General features: G+C 37.9%; 1 protein-coding gene and 1 pseudogene across 3 annotated transcripts in view; one reads left to right on the top strand and one right to left on the bottom strand.

Moving 5' to 3' along the window:
* Positions 1–11,145, bottom strand: part of SMAD5 (SMAD family member 5) — a 34,384-nt gene extending 23,239 nt beyond the window's left edge. For 2 of the 3 annotated variants that reach the window (XM_006899488.1, XM_006899489.1), the window contains exon 1: positions 10,582–10,975. In XM_006899488.1, the coding sequence (XP_006899550.1) occupies positions 10,582–10,975 (394 nt within the window). Of the gene's footprint in view, positions 1–10,581 lie in introns of all 3 variants that reach the window. The other variant, XM_006899487.1, reaches the window with a different exon arrangement.
* Positions 11,146–15,388: 4,243 nt separating this feature from the next.
* LOC102861837 lies at positions 15,389–15,948 on the top strand (annotated as a pseudogene).
* The last annotated feature ends 416 nt before the right edge of the window (positions 15,949–16,364 follow it).

The raw sequence follows: 16,364 nt of genomic DNA, 5'->3' as shown, positions 1-16,364 counted from the left end.
AACCTGCTGAACTCAAGTCAATGCCATCTCAACAAGACCCTACAGAACAAGGTAAACCCCAAAGGGTTTACAAGACTATGCTCTTTAAAGACTATCACCCCATTTTTTTCTCCAGTAGAGGATGGGTTCAAACTGCTGATCTTTCAGATTTGTGCTTCTAATTCATGTGCATTTACGATCTAGGTGCATTTTTTTTTTAAAAAATCTTTACTATCATTTAAAGTAATACATGCATAGCTTTAAAAGGTAGATGGTAAATATTTAACCTTTTTTGCTATCTCTTATGACATTTACTTTGTGCACTGCTAAATAATATACTCACATTATCAATACAGATTTGTCAAGATATTATCTGTAGACTTCGTGTTACAACAGATGAAGGAGCTTTTTTCTATCATCTTATTCACCATCCTCTCCTCCTTCCCCACAAAAAGGTACATAAAAAATTTTGAGTAACTCAATGTGCAAGTGTATAAAAAGATTTATTGCCAAGTCAAATAGTATAAAAGAATTATATTTCTTAACAGTACTTTTTATTAATGGTAAAGTATTATCTGCTTCTTCATTAGTTTAAGTTGCTGTTGTTGACTGCTGTCAAGTCGAGCACAACTCATAGAGACCCTATGAACAAAAGACCTATGGCCTTTCTGTAACTATCATTGTTTCTCCAAGTTCATAGAGTTTTCAGAAGCATGCTGTTTAGGAAGTGGATGACACTCCTGCTTCCAAACCGGTCTTAAATCTAGACTGGTTGTCTCCTATAATTCTGAAGTCCTTGGAAATTCTCAACGCACATTTATTCAAGCATTATTTCTTGGATAATTTACTCTCTGCCATTTCGTGCCCCCCCCCCCAATATCTGAAATTCTGATATTTGAAACTTAATTCAGGGCCATTAATGTTTTAACCTAAGTACTTTTCATTTATTTCATCTTGTTAACAACCCCTATAATGTAGATACTACTGTCAACGATGTCATCTTACTTGAACCAACATTCTTGGTACAAGCAGTTAAAAAATCAAAAGATGTGTTGTACTGGGAAAGTCTGCTATCAAGGACTTCAAAATACTTAGGAGCAATGATGTTGGTTTAGAGACTAAGAGGCACCTGATTCAGGCCATGATTAAGGATGACAGAAGAACTGATACCTTTGAATTGCAGTTTTGGAGAAGAGTAGTGAATATTCTATGGCCTGCAAAAAAAAAACCCCAAAAAGACATATTTTGGGGAAAAGTGCAGTCAGTTCTCTTTGGAGGATTAGAGAAACAGAGGAAGACTCTCAACAAGATGGACAGTGACTGCAGCTATGGGTTCAAATACAGCAGAGATGATGAGGAATGGTAAAGGATAGGGAAAAGGTCAGATCTGCTGTTCATAGGGTTGCTGTAAGTTGTACTCAATGACATTTGACAGTAACATTACATTCATGCACTTCTTAACGTGGTCAGGTTCCAAAAGACCTAGTAAATCTGCAAATATAAGTGTTATGCAAAAAATGGGAGTATGACCATTTTAGATCACAAAATGGAGGATCATTACACAACTGTCAAATAACAGATTATGACTCCATCAAGCTGACATACGATCAGTCAGTGGTACTCTCATCTTGGTTTCATTATTATCAGACGTATGTTGTTAATATGTGAACCCCTAGCCGGAAGTAGATTCTTTAGTATTATCATAAATACAAAGGAAGAGGTGGTGTATTCTTATTTTAGAGACAAGGAAACAAAGTCACAAAAAAGTTTACACAAACTGTTTAATGTCACATCTGTTGTAAATAGTAAAGTCAGGATTCAAATCCAGAAAGTCAGGTTTCAGAATACATAGTCTTAACTAGAGAGTACTGTGATTTAGGCATCAGACTACGTAGAAGTCCCCTCTAATTTCTTTATCCCTTCCCATCTTCTATATTTTTAAAATACTTTTGGCTTCACCAAATACAAGCTATGTAATCCTGGCTATATAACTTCCCTTGTAAACCTTAGTTTCCTTATCTAGAAGATCCGTCACAAGATTGTAAAGTATTACTATTTTAACCCTATGAGGAAGTAATTTCACAAAGCTAGAAAAATACCTACTCCCTAACTGTTCAAAAAATGTTGTGTTGTTATATTTTTATAACTTCTTTTTTAAAACATGTACTATTAAAAGGATCTATCCTGTGTCATAGCCTTTCTTTCACAATATTGGGATTCAGGTTAAGAAAATTCTTTTTCAAGAGCTAAATTAGTAAGAAGGGACAATTGGGAGTCGAGAGGGAGGGGGAGGTAGGAGAGAATGTAATTCTTCAGGAAATAAGGAGAGGAGGGAAAAATAAAAGCAAGGCCAACAGACATTGTAAGTGAACGGTGTTTGTGTTCCTTCAAGTCCTTAACCCAATATATATATTTCCTTGTCTTTACCTTTGTTTGTGTGTAATTCTTTCTTAGATTTTTGTGAAGCCCCCAATGTTCTTTTAATTTCCTTTTTGGTTAAAACTAGTTCAAGTTGGAATTCTGGTTCAAGTAGGGAGCTCTGGGGTCTAGTGGCAAGAAGTCGTGCTGCAATCCCAAAAGACGCAGTTTTAGACTACCAGCTGCTCTGCGGGAGGAGGATGGGCAATCTCCTTCTGTGTGATTAACTGCCTCTGAAAGCCTGCTTGAGGGATCAGCTAAGGGTCAGCTCTGACTCTGTGGTACACAACAACAAGAGTTCAAGTTGGGATTCTGGTCATTTAACTCTAAAATTGTTAACACATATATTGCTGTTGCTGTACCATCAAGTTGGAACCGACTTGTAGCTGACTCGCCAGTGGATTTTCAGAGGCCCTCAATCACCTGGGAAGTGATAGCTCATTTTTCTCCCATGCAGCAGCTGGTGGACCTGAAACACACACCTCTGTGCTGGCAGTGCAATTCCTTACCATTAACTCAAACAACTTTTTCAGTCTCATCTATTATTCCATGGCAAAGTATTTCAATACTCCAAACACACTCAAACTGTTGCTCATTCATGAACAGATGCCATACCTTCTTTTTTGCTATTTTGAATAGAAGTCCTCCCACACTACCACCCCAACATTTATATAATAATTTTTCTACAAGGATCAATTACCTAACACTTTACAATTAATCCTTGACCTTCACAATTATTTACTTTCCCCCCACTACAGTACATTTTTTGGTAACAGTTGTCAGGAAATCAGGAGACATACTGCACAGAGCAAGTCCACTGTCAGGGACTTCTAAAAGTACTGAAGAGCAATGATGTCACTTTAAAGATTAAGGTGTTCCAGAGTCAGGCCATGGTCTTCTTAATCATATGCTATGCATCTGAGACTTGGACAATGAATAAGTATGACAAAAAAAGAATTGAGTACTTTTATTTGTGGTACTTGAGAAAAGTACTGAACATCCCATGGACAGCCAAAAGAACAAACAGATAGGTCTTGAGGAAACAGTACTGCCATCCTCCTCCTTAGAAAAAAGTGCATCCTTGGAGGAAAGGTTGGCAAAACTCAATTCACATACTTTGGACATGTTGCTAGGAGAAGTTATTCCTTGGAAAAGGACATCATGTTTGGAAAGGTGGGGGGGGGGTAATAAAAGAGAGGAAGATTCTTAACAAGATGGATGAACAGTGACTACAGCAATGGGCTCAAGTGTGCCAGAGATAAGAAGGGTGGCACGGCACAGGACAGGGACTAGTTGTTCACAGAGATGCTATAATTTGATTCGATGACACCTAATAACAATTATTTTAGTACAGGGAGCTTAGTGGTAAAGAGTTTTTCTGCCAACACAAAGACATGTGGTTTGAATTCACCAGCTGCTAGCTAAGTGGGAGAAAGATGGGAAATTTTGTTAAATGTGATCTACCTACCACCTCTAAAAACCCACTAGAGGGTCAGCTATGAATCAGTTCCAACTCCACAGTACATAACGTGCAACATTATAGTACAGCTCACTTTTTACTTTCTCTCAAATTCTAAAATAGGTCCTTGAGAGTATGAGCCAAAACTTTTTATCTCCTCTTCCCCATTACTTCTGAAATCCTTTAGTTCTTTCATTTATTAGGTGCTCAATAAATACAGCACATACGTTAGTTAACACTCTAATTAGGTTGGTATGCACTAGAAGCACATGAGTGCGCTCTGGTGGTGCAGAGGGAATTGTGTGCTGCTAACTCAAAGGCTGCACCTCCCAGTTTGACTCTAGAGAGACAGCCAATCTTTTCCCATGCAATTTATAGACCAGCTGGGGGCTGGGGCGGGAAATACACACCAAAAAAACTCACACAAAATTTGAATTTAAAAAAAAAAAAAAATCACAGACCTAGCCTAGGTCTTATTCTAGATTCTGCTACCACAAACTATGTGACTCTGAGCAAATCTCATTTCTGAGTCTCCAGTTCTTCATCTATGACAACTGCTGCCTATATACGGCATATGAGCGATTAAGGATCAAACAAGACAAAGAACATGAAAGTGCCTTAAAAACTTCGAAACCCTGAAAATGTCCTACATAGTTAATTCACTCACTCACTGATCTTTCAGTTAATACTGCGAAGGAGCAGGCCCTTACATTTAAAGAATTTGAGGGAGAGACCACGCATGACCTATTGATTGAAACTGTTAAAGCCAAATGAGAAAATATAACCAAACAGATCAAATGTAAAGAAAGCAAGAGCTAAGGAGGAAAAATCCACCAAAACAAAAGGACTTGAAAGTGTCAGTATAGGGAAAAATGAAAGAAAACCCACTAAGAGACACAAAGTCAGAGAAACAGTTATTGTAGAACAAGTTGTGTTTCCAAACCAGTGACAGTTCAAAACCACCAGCTGTTCTGTGGGAGAAAGTTGGACCACCTCCTCTCGTGCGATTTATAGGCTCTGAAAAGCTGCTCAAGGGTGAGCTATGGGTTGGTTCCAACTTTACAGTACATAACAGCATCAGGCCATAAAGATGTCAATAAATTCAATATTGGACTAGAATAAATTTCAGATGCAAGGAAGAAGATAAAGTCAAGAAAAGAAAAATATTGTGTACTAATGAGGACTCTTATTTGCTTAGATGAGAGATTTATTTTGGCAATAAATTAATGTTTCTCAGTCTTTTTTCATTAGTGCTTACTTCTAAGAGGTCTTTTAATACCCTTTTTCCTTATTTCCCCATTTACAAAATTTTAATACAAACCATGGATTGTGTTTATATACTGCATGTATATTTGGGCTTTATATACACAAGCCTAAGGCTTTTACTCCTCATGAACCAATTTTTGCCCCTCTGGACACAACATGACCCCTGTTATAAATGCATTAATATTACATTAAAAAAAATAGTTTGATGGAAAGTTTGCAAATCATTGGGGTTTTTGTTCACTCTTTCATAGACATTTTTAATAATATTAATTACAAATGACTAATGCAATTAACACAACAACATAATTAGTCTTATGGTGTGTCAGAGACAATAAGATTGGCAAGGAATAGAGCAGGATTTAAGGTTGTTGTAGATAGGGTTGCTATGAGTAACATGCAACTTGACGGCACATTAACAACAACAACAACAAACATCAATCTCTCACTGTATATTGCCTTCCTTCACCCAACTTATCTATTTATTAATTTGTATCCTTTTCTCCCTCCCCAGCAATATTTAATAGCCCACCATATTTAGGAAATTATGTTTGTAAAAGCACTTGGCAAATAATAAAACTGTTCTGTAAATCTGAGTGTCAATCTCTGCACATATACAAGATGTCGCTAAAGAGGATAGATTGTTTTTTTGAGACTAGCAATGTTTTCCCATCTAATGAAGTCAGGATTTTAACTTGAATCCGTAGTTTTAAAGGTGAACTGTTTCATGTCTGGTTTTCATGCTAAATATTTACTATATTGATAGCCTATATCAGCATTAGCATGTAAAGCCATCCAGTATGTTTAATGCTGTAAAAAGCAAAAACAAACAAAAAAAACCTCATTGTGCCTAGTCTAAGCCGAACTCTTAAGTTCATCGTTCATTTTCATTCCCTAGTTGCTGTGATGCTGAACACTGTGCCATAGTCGTGCCAAATACTATAGTGGTTACCCATCATGTACAATGTTTGGAGGAGTGTCCAGATTGATTCAGGTTGGGAAGCAGGAGAGGCATCCACTTCCTAACTGTTAGTTACAGAACCGAGTTTAGGTCTTTCATGCAAGGGTTGCTATGAGTTGTATTCAACTTGACACTTATCCACTGCTAAGTAAGAATAGTGTTGTTATAACTGGAGGAACATTCTTCCACTTTGAACAATCTTTTTGTCAATATGCTGTATGAAGAAACCTGGGTTTTCTGTGATGCTACACCTTGTGCCACTGGGTATCAAATACCATAATGGTTTCCCAACGTGGACAGTATTTGGTGAATCTCCCAGTTGTAAAATATGTTTGGAAGCAGGAGCAGCATCCACTTCCTAAACCACATCTCCTGAAACTCTATGAACTTGGAGAAATGGCAATAGTTATGGAAAGGCATTAGGTCTTTTGTTCATACAGTCACTTTGAGTCGTGCTCGACTCAACCTCAATCAACAACAAATGGATTAGAGGATGGAACCACATTACAGGGATCCTGACTAGCCAAAGAATTGGGAATTGACTATGTGTCCCCTCTGTATTCACATATACTATGTACATTTCTATCATAACACATCTCATTCAGGATCATTTATCTGTATGTCTGTGTATTTCCAAACTAAGAGTTCTACAAGGAGGCTCTCTCACTACCCCACCACAGGGTATTTCACGTCTGTTGAATAGGCTCTACAGCACACTAACTGACTGGGGGTGAGGGTAGAGAAAGAAAAGAAAGGCTAGAGAATGAACACTGCACTGGAATGAGTGAAAAGAAGGACAACCTCAAGAATGCTTAGAAATAACATGTATGACATTTAACAGCCTAGAAAAGGATAAGTATTACAAAGGGAATTGGAGGAGGGAGGAAAATGTGCATGAATAAAAGAATGAAAAGAAATCTCTGTAAACTCTCACTATAATAAGTATTTGAAAAAAGTGTAACAAACATAGTGGAAGAAGGAGGGGGGACAAAATACAACTACAAATAGCTGAAAATTTTCCAAAATTAGTAAAGATAGAAGCCTACATGTCCTGAAGCTCAAAGAACCTCAAGTGTATTAAATATAAAATATTAAATATTTAAGTCAGTTCTGATTAAGTCCAGTTACAAATTTGCAGGAACACTTCATTTCTCTTAAAGCAGTAATAGCCCACTTAAGGAGTAGATTATGACGGTGTCAGAAGAGGTGAAACAGGTAATTATGTCATTAGTCTCTAAGTAAAACTAACAAGGCCTTGATAACCAACTAAATGTAGGAATTACAGAGTCAAAATCAGTTACGTCTCAGTCTCTTCTATAGAATCAATTACAACTGAGAAAAACGGATCATAATAAAACTAAGTTATTTCTATTGGTTAATTTGCTATGCATAAGAAATCTGGACAATGAGTAGGGATAACAGAAGAAGAATTGATGCCTTTGAGCTGTGGTGCTGGAGGAGTAATGACTATATCATGGACTGCTAGGAAAACAAACAGGTGTTTCCTGGAAAGGGTGAGACCAGGCTGCTCCTTGGAGGCAAGGATTCTGAAGCTTTGTATGACATACTCTGGACATGCTGCAAGGCAGGACCAGTCCTTGGAAAGGGACATCATGATGGGAAGGGTGTAGGGACAGGGCAAAAGAGGAAGACCCTCAATGAGATGCAGACTCAGTGACTGGGATAATAGGGGTAGATGTGTCAGAGACAATGATACTGACACAGGGTAGAGTAGGTTTTACGGCTGTTGTACATAGGGTCGCTATGAGTCACAGGTGACTCGATGGCACATAAGAACAACTGGTTGATTCTCGGATTCTGGGGAAAGCATAGTCTTAGACTTTCTCATATATGTCACACTTGGGAGTTTTTCAAATCACACTTAACTATTAAACAGGGAGCCCTGGTATCCTAATGATAAGGAGCTGCACTACCAACCTAAAGGTAGTTCATATCCCTCAGCGGCTCTATGGCAGAAAGATGCGCAATCTCCTTTTGTGCAATTTACTGCCTTTGAAAACCCAGTGGAGGGTTAGGTTTAAGTCAATTCTGATTTAATGGCACACAACAATAATTAAACCTTCAAACCTTCCTTTTCTCATCAATTACAGCTTTCCCTGGACAGTGTAAGATACTGAATCACTTCAGATTTCAGTCTCAAACTCATAAATGGTACTTTCCCTAATATTCCAACCACTATCACTACTACTCTTTTTGATAGTTTTACATTTTATATTACTTTCAGTCTTATCACACTGGCCTTACAGTCTGTCTTATGTGACATAATAAATATGAACTCCAATGTTCCAAATATTCTCCACGATTCTACATCCTAGAGTTCATGTACCTGCATAATGGACCTGTGACTTGCTTTACTACAAATATAGCAAGTTGTACATTACTATATTCAATTAGACAGTAACACTTTTATTACGAGAAGACTCTCTCACTACTGGTTTTGAAGAAATACACTACTATGAATGTGAACAATTGTGAAAATGGCCATGTGATAAACATCAGAAGGAAGCCTGCAGTCAACAGCTAGCAAAGAAATCCAACAGCCTATAAGGAACTGAATTCTACTAAGACAAGCTTGGAAAAAGATCCTTCCTCAGTTAACCTCAGATGAGAGTAGGGCTCTGAACAATACTTTATTACAGCATTGCAAAAGATCCAGCTAAGCCTGCCTGAACACTTGACTCACAGAAACTAAAAATAAAGTATGTTGTAGTAAGCTATTAAGTGGCAACAACATATAACTAATATATATAAAAAATATAATTATATAATATATATAACTAATATACTCATTATCACAGCTTACAGAATTCACACATTATTTACATACACATGCTCGCTCACTCACACTCTGAAGGTAATACTACTATTTTCAGTAGTAAGTATTCAGTGGCAAACAAAATAAAGTCCCTGTCCAAGTCATATAACTCAAAAATAACGACAGAACACAAAAATCAAATTGTGATAAGGGTATTTAAAAAGATCAGGGAGGAGAAATAAGCTAGGTAGTAAATGAGCAAGAAGAAAAGCCTGCAAGCAGATGTATGAAAGTAAACCAGAGGATAGATTACAGGTGGGCTCTGGAGAACGCAAAGTGCCACAGGAAGCCTCTGAAGTATTTTAACAAACTAACTATATATATCTGTAAAGATCACTATTAGTTGTACAGAAAACAAATGGGATGGGAAGAAGAGAGGCAAAGTGACTAATTAGGAAAGTACTTAAAGGGAAAGATAACAGCTTATACTTGGATAGTGTTGCTAGCCATAGGAGAGATGACAGTATAAAGATACATTTCTGAAGGTACAGATAACAGCATTTGTTTCTAATTCAAATACAAGTCTTAAGAAAGAAAAGTAAAGGCTGCATCTGGTCCTAAGATTCAGGTAAGGGGATGACTGTATTAAATGCTGCTGTTCAAATAAGATGAGGACTGAGAAAGATCCCTAGCACCTGTAAAAAGGTAGTTAACTAGTCATCTTGTAAGTCACACAGTAGGGGAAAGAGACTAACTAGAGACATGTTTAAAGCATTTAAAAAACAAACATGTCTCTCTCTAAACTTTAGCTACATCTTGTTTTGATACCTCCAATCCAAGAGCCAAGGGGAGGAAAAAGCTAATGCGTAGACTGAAGTGCAAAAAAGATGAGGTGGAGGTCCAAGAAACTGTTAGCATGTGTACCCACAGACATCACAGTGGCAGAAGTGGAAAATGCCGCAGGCTGTGGACGCTGGTACAAATTTGACTGGATGCTCCTTCAGGATCTAGAATTTCAACTGCATGAATCTGAGAGGCTCACTTTCCTCATTCAGAACTAGCCCTGATTGATCCCTTGCCCTGGACCTATGAAATTCGGGACTAAGTCTGTGCTTAGCTGTGGTTGGATTTAACATGTACAATAAATCATCTCTTTGCTGTTTTAGCCAAAGTGGTGCCACACCCATACCATGAAATAAAAGATCTGAATATACATGAAGAATGCAATATAAAGACCAGAGGAAACAGTGCAGTATATATGGGAAAGGGGGTTTATGAATGAAATGAAGAGAAAAAAATGCTTTTCTTACTTTTTAGAAGGAGAGGCATTATAACATGCTGTCAGAAATAGGGAAAATATGGTATTAGAGAGTGCAGACAGTTATAGGAACAAAGTTCTTAAAAAAAAAAAAGGAACGGGATCAAAAGTGTGTGTGTGTGTGTGTGTGTGTGTGTGTGTGTGTGTGTGTATACACATGCACCCACAAGGAGCTTAAATTTTAGGTAAGATAGATGTAGTTCATCAACAGTTAAGAAAAAATGTACAAGCGCTTGGAGTAAACAACAAATTATAATAAGCCACAAGGGAATTAGAACACAGCCATGTAAAACATCAAGTTAAAAATATATGTAAGAACGAATTGTAAGGAAAATAAAAATTTTATTACCAAATACCAAATGTAAATCAGAAAGATTAAGATTTATTTTCATAGATGTAAAACCTACCTGGACTCTCCACTCTCTTATAGTGGTATGGGTTGATACAAACTTCTTTTTGCTTAGATCCAAAAGGAAATTCACATATATCCAATGGTTTTAGCTCATGGTGACTCTGCAAATCAGGCCAGCGCCAAACTCGACAATATATAACATGGGGTAGACCTTTCCTGTGAGAAACCTGCAGCCGTCCATCCAGAGACCTAGGAATAGTGACACATTTGCTTGGTTGTCCAGGACTGCTCAAGGCTTTCTCTAGTTCCTCCATGGCACCCTTTTTCTTTTTTAGCTTTTTCACCAAAGCATCAGCTGCCTTTTCTGCCCATTTCTCTTCCTCATCACCTTGTTTCCAGCCCAATAATCGTTTTACTGCTGGACTAGTAAAAGAAAACAAGCTGGCCATTGACGTCATTTGATATAAATCTTCAGAGACCTTCTTGCAACTCAAAGTCAAGGGTAAAATATCATAGGTGAAGTGTCATATGCAGCTCCTAAGCAGAAGTGCCAACCAAAAAGCAAGGAGTGGTGGCATTTATCTTTGTAAGTGCCATCAAGTCTTTTACTGGTTCAAGTCCTGAAAGACAAAGGGGAGAAACTCTAATTTAAATTAATTCAATTTACATACATTTAATTAAGTGTAATTCAGAAGTGCATAGTTTTTGCTAAGAGCTGGACAACAGTACTAAATAATATTAAAAAAACCATAAATCCAGAAAGACATTTTCTCCTTTACTTTCCAAATATAAGTTATATACCTGGATACTTCTTTTTTCCCATTACGAACAAATTATTTACTGAGCAATGTCAAATGATAAGCAGAAACAAAAACAGATTGCTCTACCTTCTATGAATCTGCCAAAAAACTGTCACTAGACTTTCTTTCATTAGTCATGTCACTATGCCTTAAAATGACCTTCTAAGATTTTCTTCAATGAAATCCAAGTTGCATAAGAAGTTGGTCTTAAACATGGTTATGTTCAGGTGTTCACAGAAACCTTAGGGGGGGAAAATCCCAACTCTTTGCTAAGGTTATTCCTCTTTCAAAATGTTTCACAGACTTCACAAGACTTGAACAAAATTCATGATATAACATTCAAGCCATATTATCAGATGCAAATTGTTAAGGGTTATGGGAATGCTAAGATAAAAATGCTTCAAAATGTCAAATAAATCAAAATACCTCTAAATGCCAGAAAAATAGGGACTTAACCATTTTAAAAAACAGACCAAACAGACTTAGAGATATTAAAACTAAGGCTCAATAAAATATGGGCAATTCTAAATTTTATCATTTCTATTGGCTTTGTGGTATTTAAAGCTTCTTGTTGTTATGTGCTGTCAAGTCACCTGTGATCCACAGTGACCCTATGTATAGCAGCTCTAACTCTGCCCTGTCCTAAGCCAATCTCACTAAATCGGACACACCAATCCTCATTGCCCCAGTTACTGTATCAATCCATCTCATCTGGAGTGTTCATTCCTGCGCTGTACCTCCAATCGTCCAAGCATGATGTCCTTCTCCAAGGACCAGTCTCTCCTGGCCACGCACCCAAAGTATGTGAGATGGAGCTTCAAAATTCTAGCCTCCAAGGAGAAAACTTGGTTTCACCCTCTTCAAGACCAAACTATTTGTTTTCTTGACACTCCATGTATGTTAAAGACCCTTCACCAGCACCACAACTTGAAGACACTGATTTTTCTTCAGTCTTTCTTACTCATTGTCTAGCCCTCTGATATACAGCAAGTAACTACAAAGATCATGGCGTGGAATAGGCACACATTAGTCTCTAGACTGCCATCATTGCTTTTCAGCACTCTGGAGAGGTCCCTGACAACAGATATTCCCAATGCAATTCATCTTTTGATTTCCTGACTGCTGGTGCTAAGAATGTTGATTGTGGAATCAAGCAAGCTGTAACTGTTAACCTCAATCTTTTCTCCATCTATCATGGTGCTGCCAGTTGGCCCAGTGGTGAGAATCTTTGTCTTCTTGATGTTGCGCTTCAATCCATATTGAAGACTACAGTTCTTGACCTTTTGCAGCGAGCACTTCAGGTCTTACTTAGTTTCAGCAAGCAAGGTTGTGTCATCTGCATAATGTAGGTGGTTGATGAGTCTCTCTCCAATCCTGATACAACATATCTCCTCATAAAGCCCTGCTTCCTGAATGATGTGTCCTGCATATAGATTGAAAAGATATGGAGACAGAACACATTCCTAATGCACTCATTTCCTGATTTGAAGCCATGCAGTGTTTCCCTACTCTTTTCTGAGGACTGCTTCCTGGTCCAAGTATACGTTTCACATAAGCACAATCAAGTGTTCTTGGATTCCTATTTTCCTCAAGCTTAGCCACAATTTGTTGTTATCCACACAATCTAATGTCTTTGCATAGTCAATGAAACACAGATAGACATTCTTCTGGTATTCTTCTTTGCTTTCTGCCAAGATCTGACATTGGCAATAATGTCTCAAGTGCCACAACCTCTTCTAAACCCAGCTTGTATTTCTGGTAGTTCTCTGTCGATGTACTGTTACCGTAGTTTCTGGATAACCTTCAGGAGGATTTTGATAGTGTGTGATAATAGGGATATTGTTTCGTAATTTCCACACACTGTCGGTTCTCCTTTTTTTTGGATGAGTATAAATATGGAGCTCTTTCAGTGAGTTGGCCACTTTATACTAAATGTACTGAAAATTGAAGTTACTGCCAGTATATGTTTATGTTGTTGTTTTTGTTATGTGCCATAGAGTTGCTTGTGACTAACAGCAACCCTATGTACAATAGTTCTGAACTCTGCTCTATCTCGAGCCAATCTTACTGTCTCTGACACACTTACCCCCATTACCCTAGCCAATGAGTCAATCCACCTCACCCAGGGTCTTCGACTCCAACACTGTCCCTCCACCCCTTCCAAGTATGCTGTCCCTTTCCAAGGACTGCGCCCTCCTTACAACATGCCCAAAGTATGTCAGACAGAGCTTGGTTTCACCCTCTCTAGGATGAACTTTTTTGTTCTCCTAGCAGTCAATACTCTTCTCCAACACCACAACACAAAGGCATCAACATATTAAAAATTTGTTAAGCCTTATTTTTATATTGCATACGTTTACTTCCTTCATCTACAATAAATAATATAATTAGTTTGAATATAATCATTTACTAATGAGAAAACACTGCCAAAATAAGTCTGTCCAAGAACTCTATTAAAAAACTCTGGGTGACCATATGTGAAGTGACATGCAGTGACACTCTAATGATAAGTGTTGAAAATCATCTGTGAGTCACTAAAAAGACAGCTACAGACAATGAGCAGCTAGTGATATGGAAGTCATGTTTTCAAAAGGGATATCAACAGCAAAAGACGCTTCCTTTCTTTGCCTAAAACCACTAAATTCAACAGCAGTTCTGCCTCTGGCAAAACCAAGATTGTCTACCTTCCCAGGAAAAAAACATAAAAGCTCAGTTAAAATCCAGATAAACAAAACAGAACTGAGTTAAATTCAGTAAGTAACTGTCATGTACAGTTATGGGGAGGCTTTAAAAAAAAAGTCATTAGGGAGCTCTGGTGACCTAGTGGCAAGAAGCTGCACTGCAATCCCAGAGACACACGGTTCAAATACACCATATGCTCTGCTGGAGAAGGAGGGACAATCTCCTCCTGTACCAGTCAGATATGATTTGATGGTACACACACACAAAAATAATAAAATAAATTTTTAAAAATTGAGGGGAAAAAGTCACTGCTAAAAGAGCTTCATCTCAGAACCTGATTCATCCATATACTTACTGAGAGTCTAAGTGCCAGATCCTGTTCTAAGTGCGCTCAATTAACAGTGACTTGGAGACTACTATGTTGGAATATACTAGGATACAGGGGAGTTAAAGTACATATTTCTTTGCATATGGACATCTCTTGTGCCTTGTCTTCTCCAACCCTACTCAGAATGATTTTACCAACCATGCAACAATGGCCATATTAAACTAAAAAATATGTAAGAAAGATAAACCTATTACTTAGCAACAAATCACAAACATTGTGTGCTCAACAAAATCAAAGAAGGCTGATCTCAGTTGCAGCTTCATAGAAGAAACTACCTAACTTGTTCAAAAAGAGATATTTTAGCTGTAATACAAGAAGTATTTCAAAGGCCAAAGAACATGAACTAAAAAATAAGAGGTAGACACAAAGGATTTCCTAGTATAAAGACAAGCTAGCGTTGGCTGACTAAGATCTTATTAAAAATACTGTAATAAAATGGAGGCAATACTGGGCAACGTATGTATCAGAGAATGTGTATGCGTAATAGAGATGTATATTGCAGGGGTAGCAGGGTAAAAGGACAGGTGGCTGGAGAACAGCTTTTAGAATACAAGCCTCATTCTAAATGTCACAGGTGTACAGAAGAAACTCAGCGTAATAAAGAGGGCTAAAATATAAGAGAATGCTATGCAACATCTGGCTAAAATGGCAGGTTAGATGATAGTCCAAAACCTCATCAACTACAAAAAAAAAAAAAAGAAAACAAAGGCATTCTGCAACTCTTAAGAGTTTTTAAAACATCTGTCATCCATAGTCACTGGCTACCTTCCAGATGCATGGCAAGCAATCAAGACCATGGCTTCAATCAGGCGCCCTTTGGTCTTTAAATCAACATCATTACTCTTCACATTAGCCATCTCTGACAATCATAAGTACATAAGCCATTATCAGTACTTTGGAGAGTTCTTCTCAGCATGACACCTCTTTCGATTTCCCAACTGCTGATACCACGGATGTTGACTATAAGTCCAGGATGAAACAATTTTCGACTTTCGGCTTGGAGGAGGCCTCAGTGCAACTTTCTTCAGTTGTCCCACATAACCTGACACCAGCCAGCTCCACCATGGCACCCAAGTTCAACCACAAGATCAAAGTCATGTACCAGTGGGGAAGTCGGAGCCATGTCCGTCTAGCCCCCAAGACTGGCCCTCTGGGTCTGTCTCCAAAAAAGGTCAGTGATGACATTGCCAAGGCCAACACTGATTGAAAGGGACTAAGGATTGGAGTGAAAATGACCATTCAGAATAGACAAGCTCAGACTGAAGTGGTGCCTTCTGCCTCTGTCCTGATCATCAAAGCCCTAAAGAAACCACCTACAGACAGAAAAACACAGAAAAATATTAAACACAGCAGGAATAACACTTTTGATGAGATTGTTGGCATTGCCCAGCAGATGTGACACCATCTTTTGCCAGAGAACTCTGGAACTATTAAAGAGATCCTGGGAACTGACCAATCTATGGGCTGCAATGTTGATGGCTCCCTCCTTCATGACATCATTGAAGACATCAGCAGCATTGCTATGGAATGCCCAGCTAAGAACTACAGATGAAAATATTAATAAAGGATCATTTGTTAACAACAACAAAAATTGTTGACAATTTCAATCCTATTGGCCCAGGTGAGGATTTATGTTCTCTTGATGTTGAGATATAATCCATATTGAAAACTGTAGTCTTTAAATTTCTGCAGGAAATGTTTTAAGTCCTCTTCACTCACAACAAGCAAGGTTGTGCTATCTGTATAACGCTTATTATTAACAAGTCATTCTCCCATCTTGATGCTACATTCTTTTTCAATGACTCAGTTTCTTGAATGATTTGCCAGCATACAGACTGAATAGGTATGGAGAAAGGATACAGCCCTGTTATATGCCTTTCTTGATTTTAAAATATGCAGTGTTCCCTGTCTCTATTTGAACAACAGTCTCTTGGTAGAGATATAGATTTTGCACGAGCACAATTCAAT

The sequence above is a fragment of the Elephantulus edwardii genome, unplaced genomic scaffold, assembly GCF_000299155.1.
Source record: "Elephantulus edwardii isolate Elephantulus edwardi_28Jun2011 unplaced genomic scaffold, EleEdw1.0 scaffold00259, whole genome shotgun sequence".
Lineage (NCBI taxonomy): Eukaryota > Metazoa > Chordata > Mammalia > Macroscelidea > Macroscelididae > Elephantulus > Elephantulus edwardii.
This window is presented reverse-complemented; position numbering and strand designations above follow the sequence as displayed.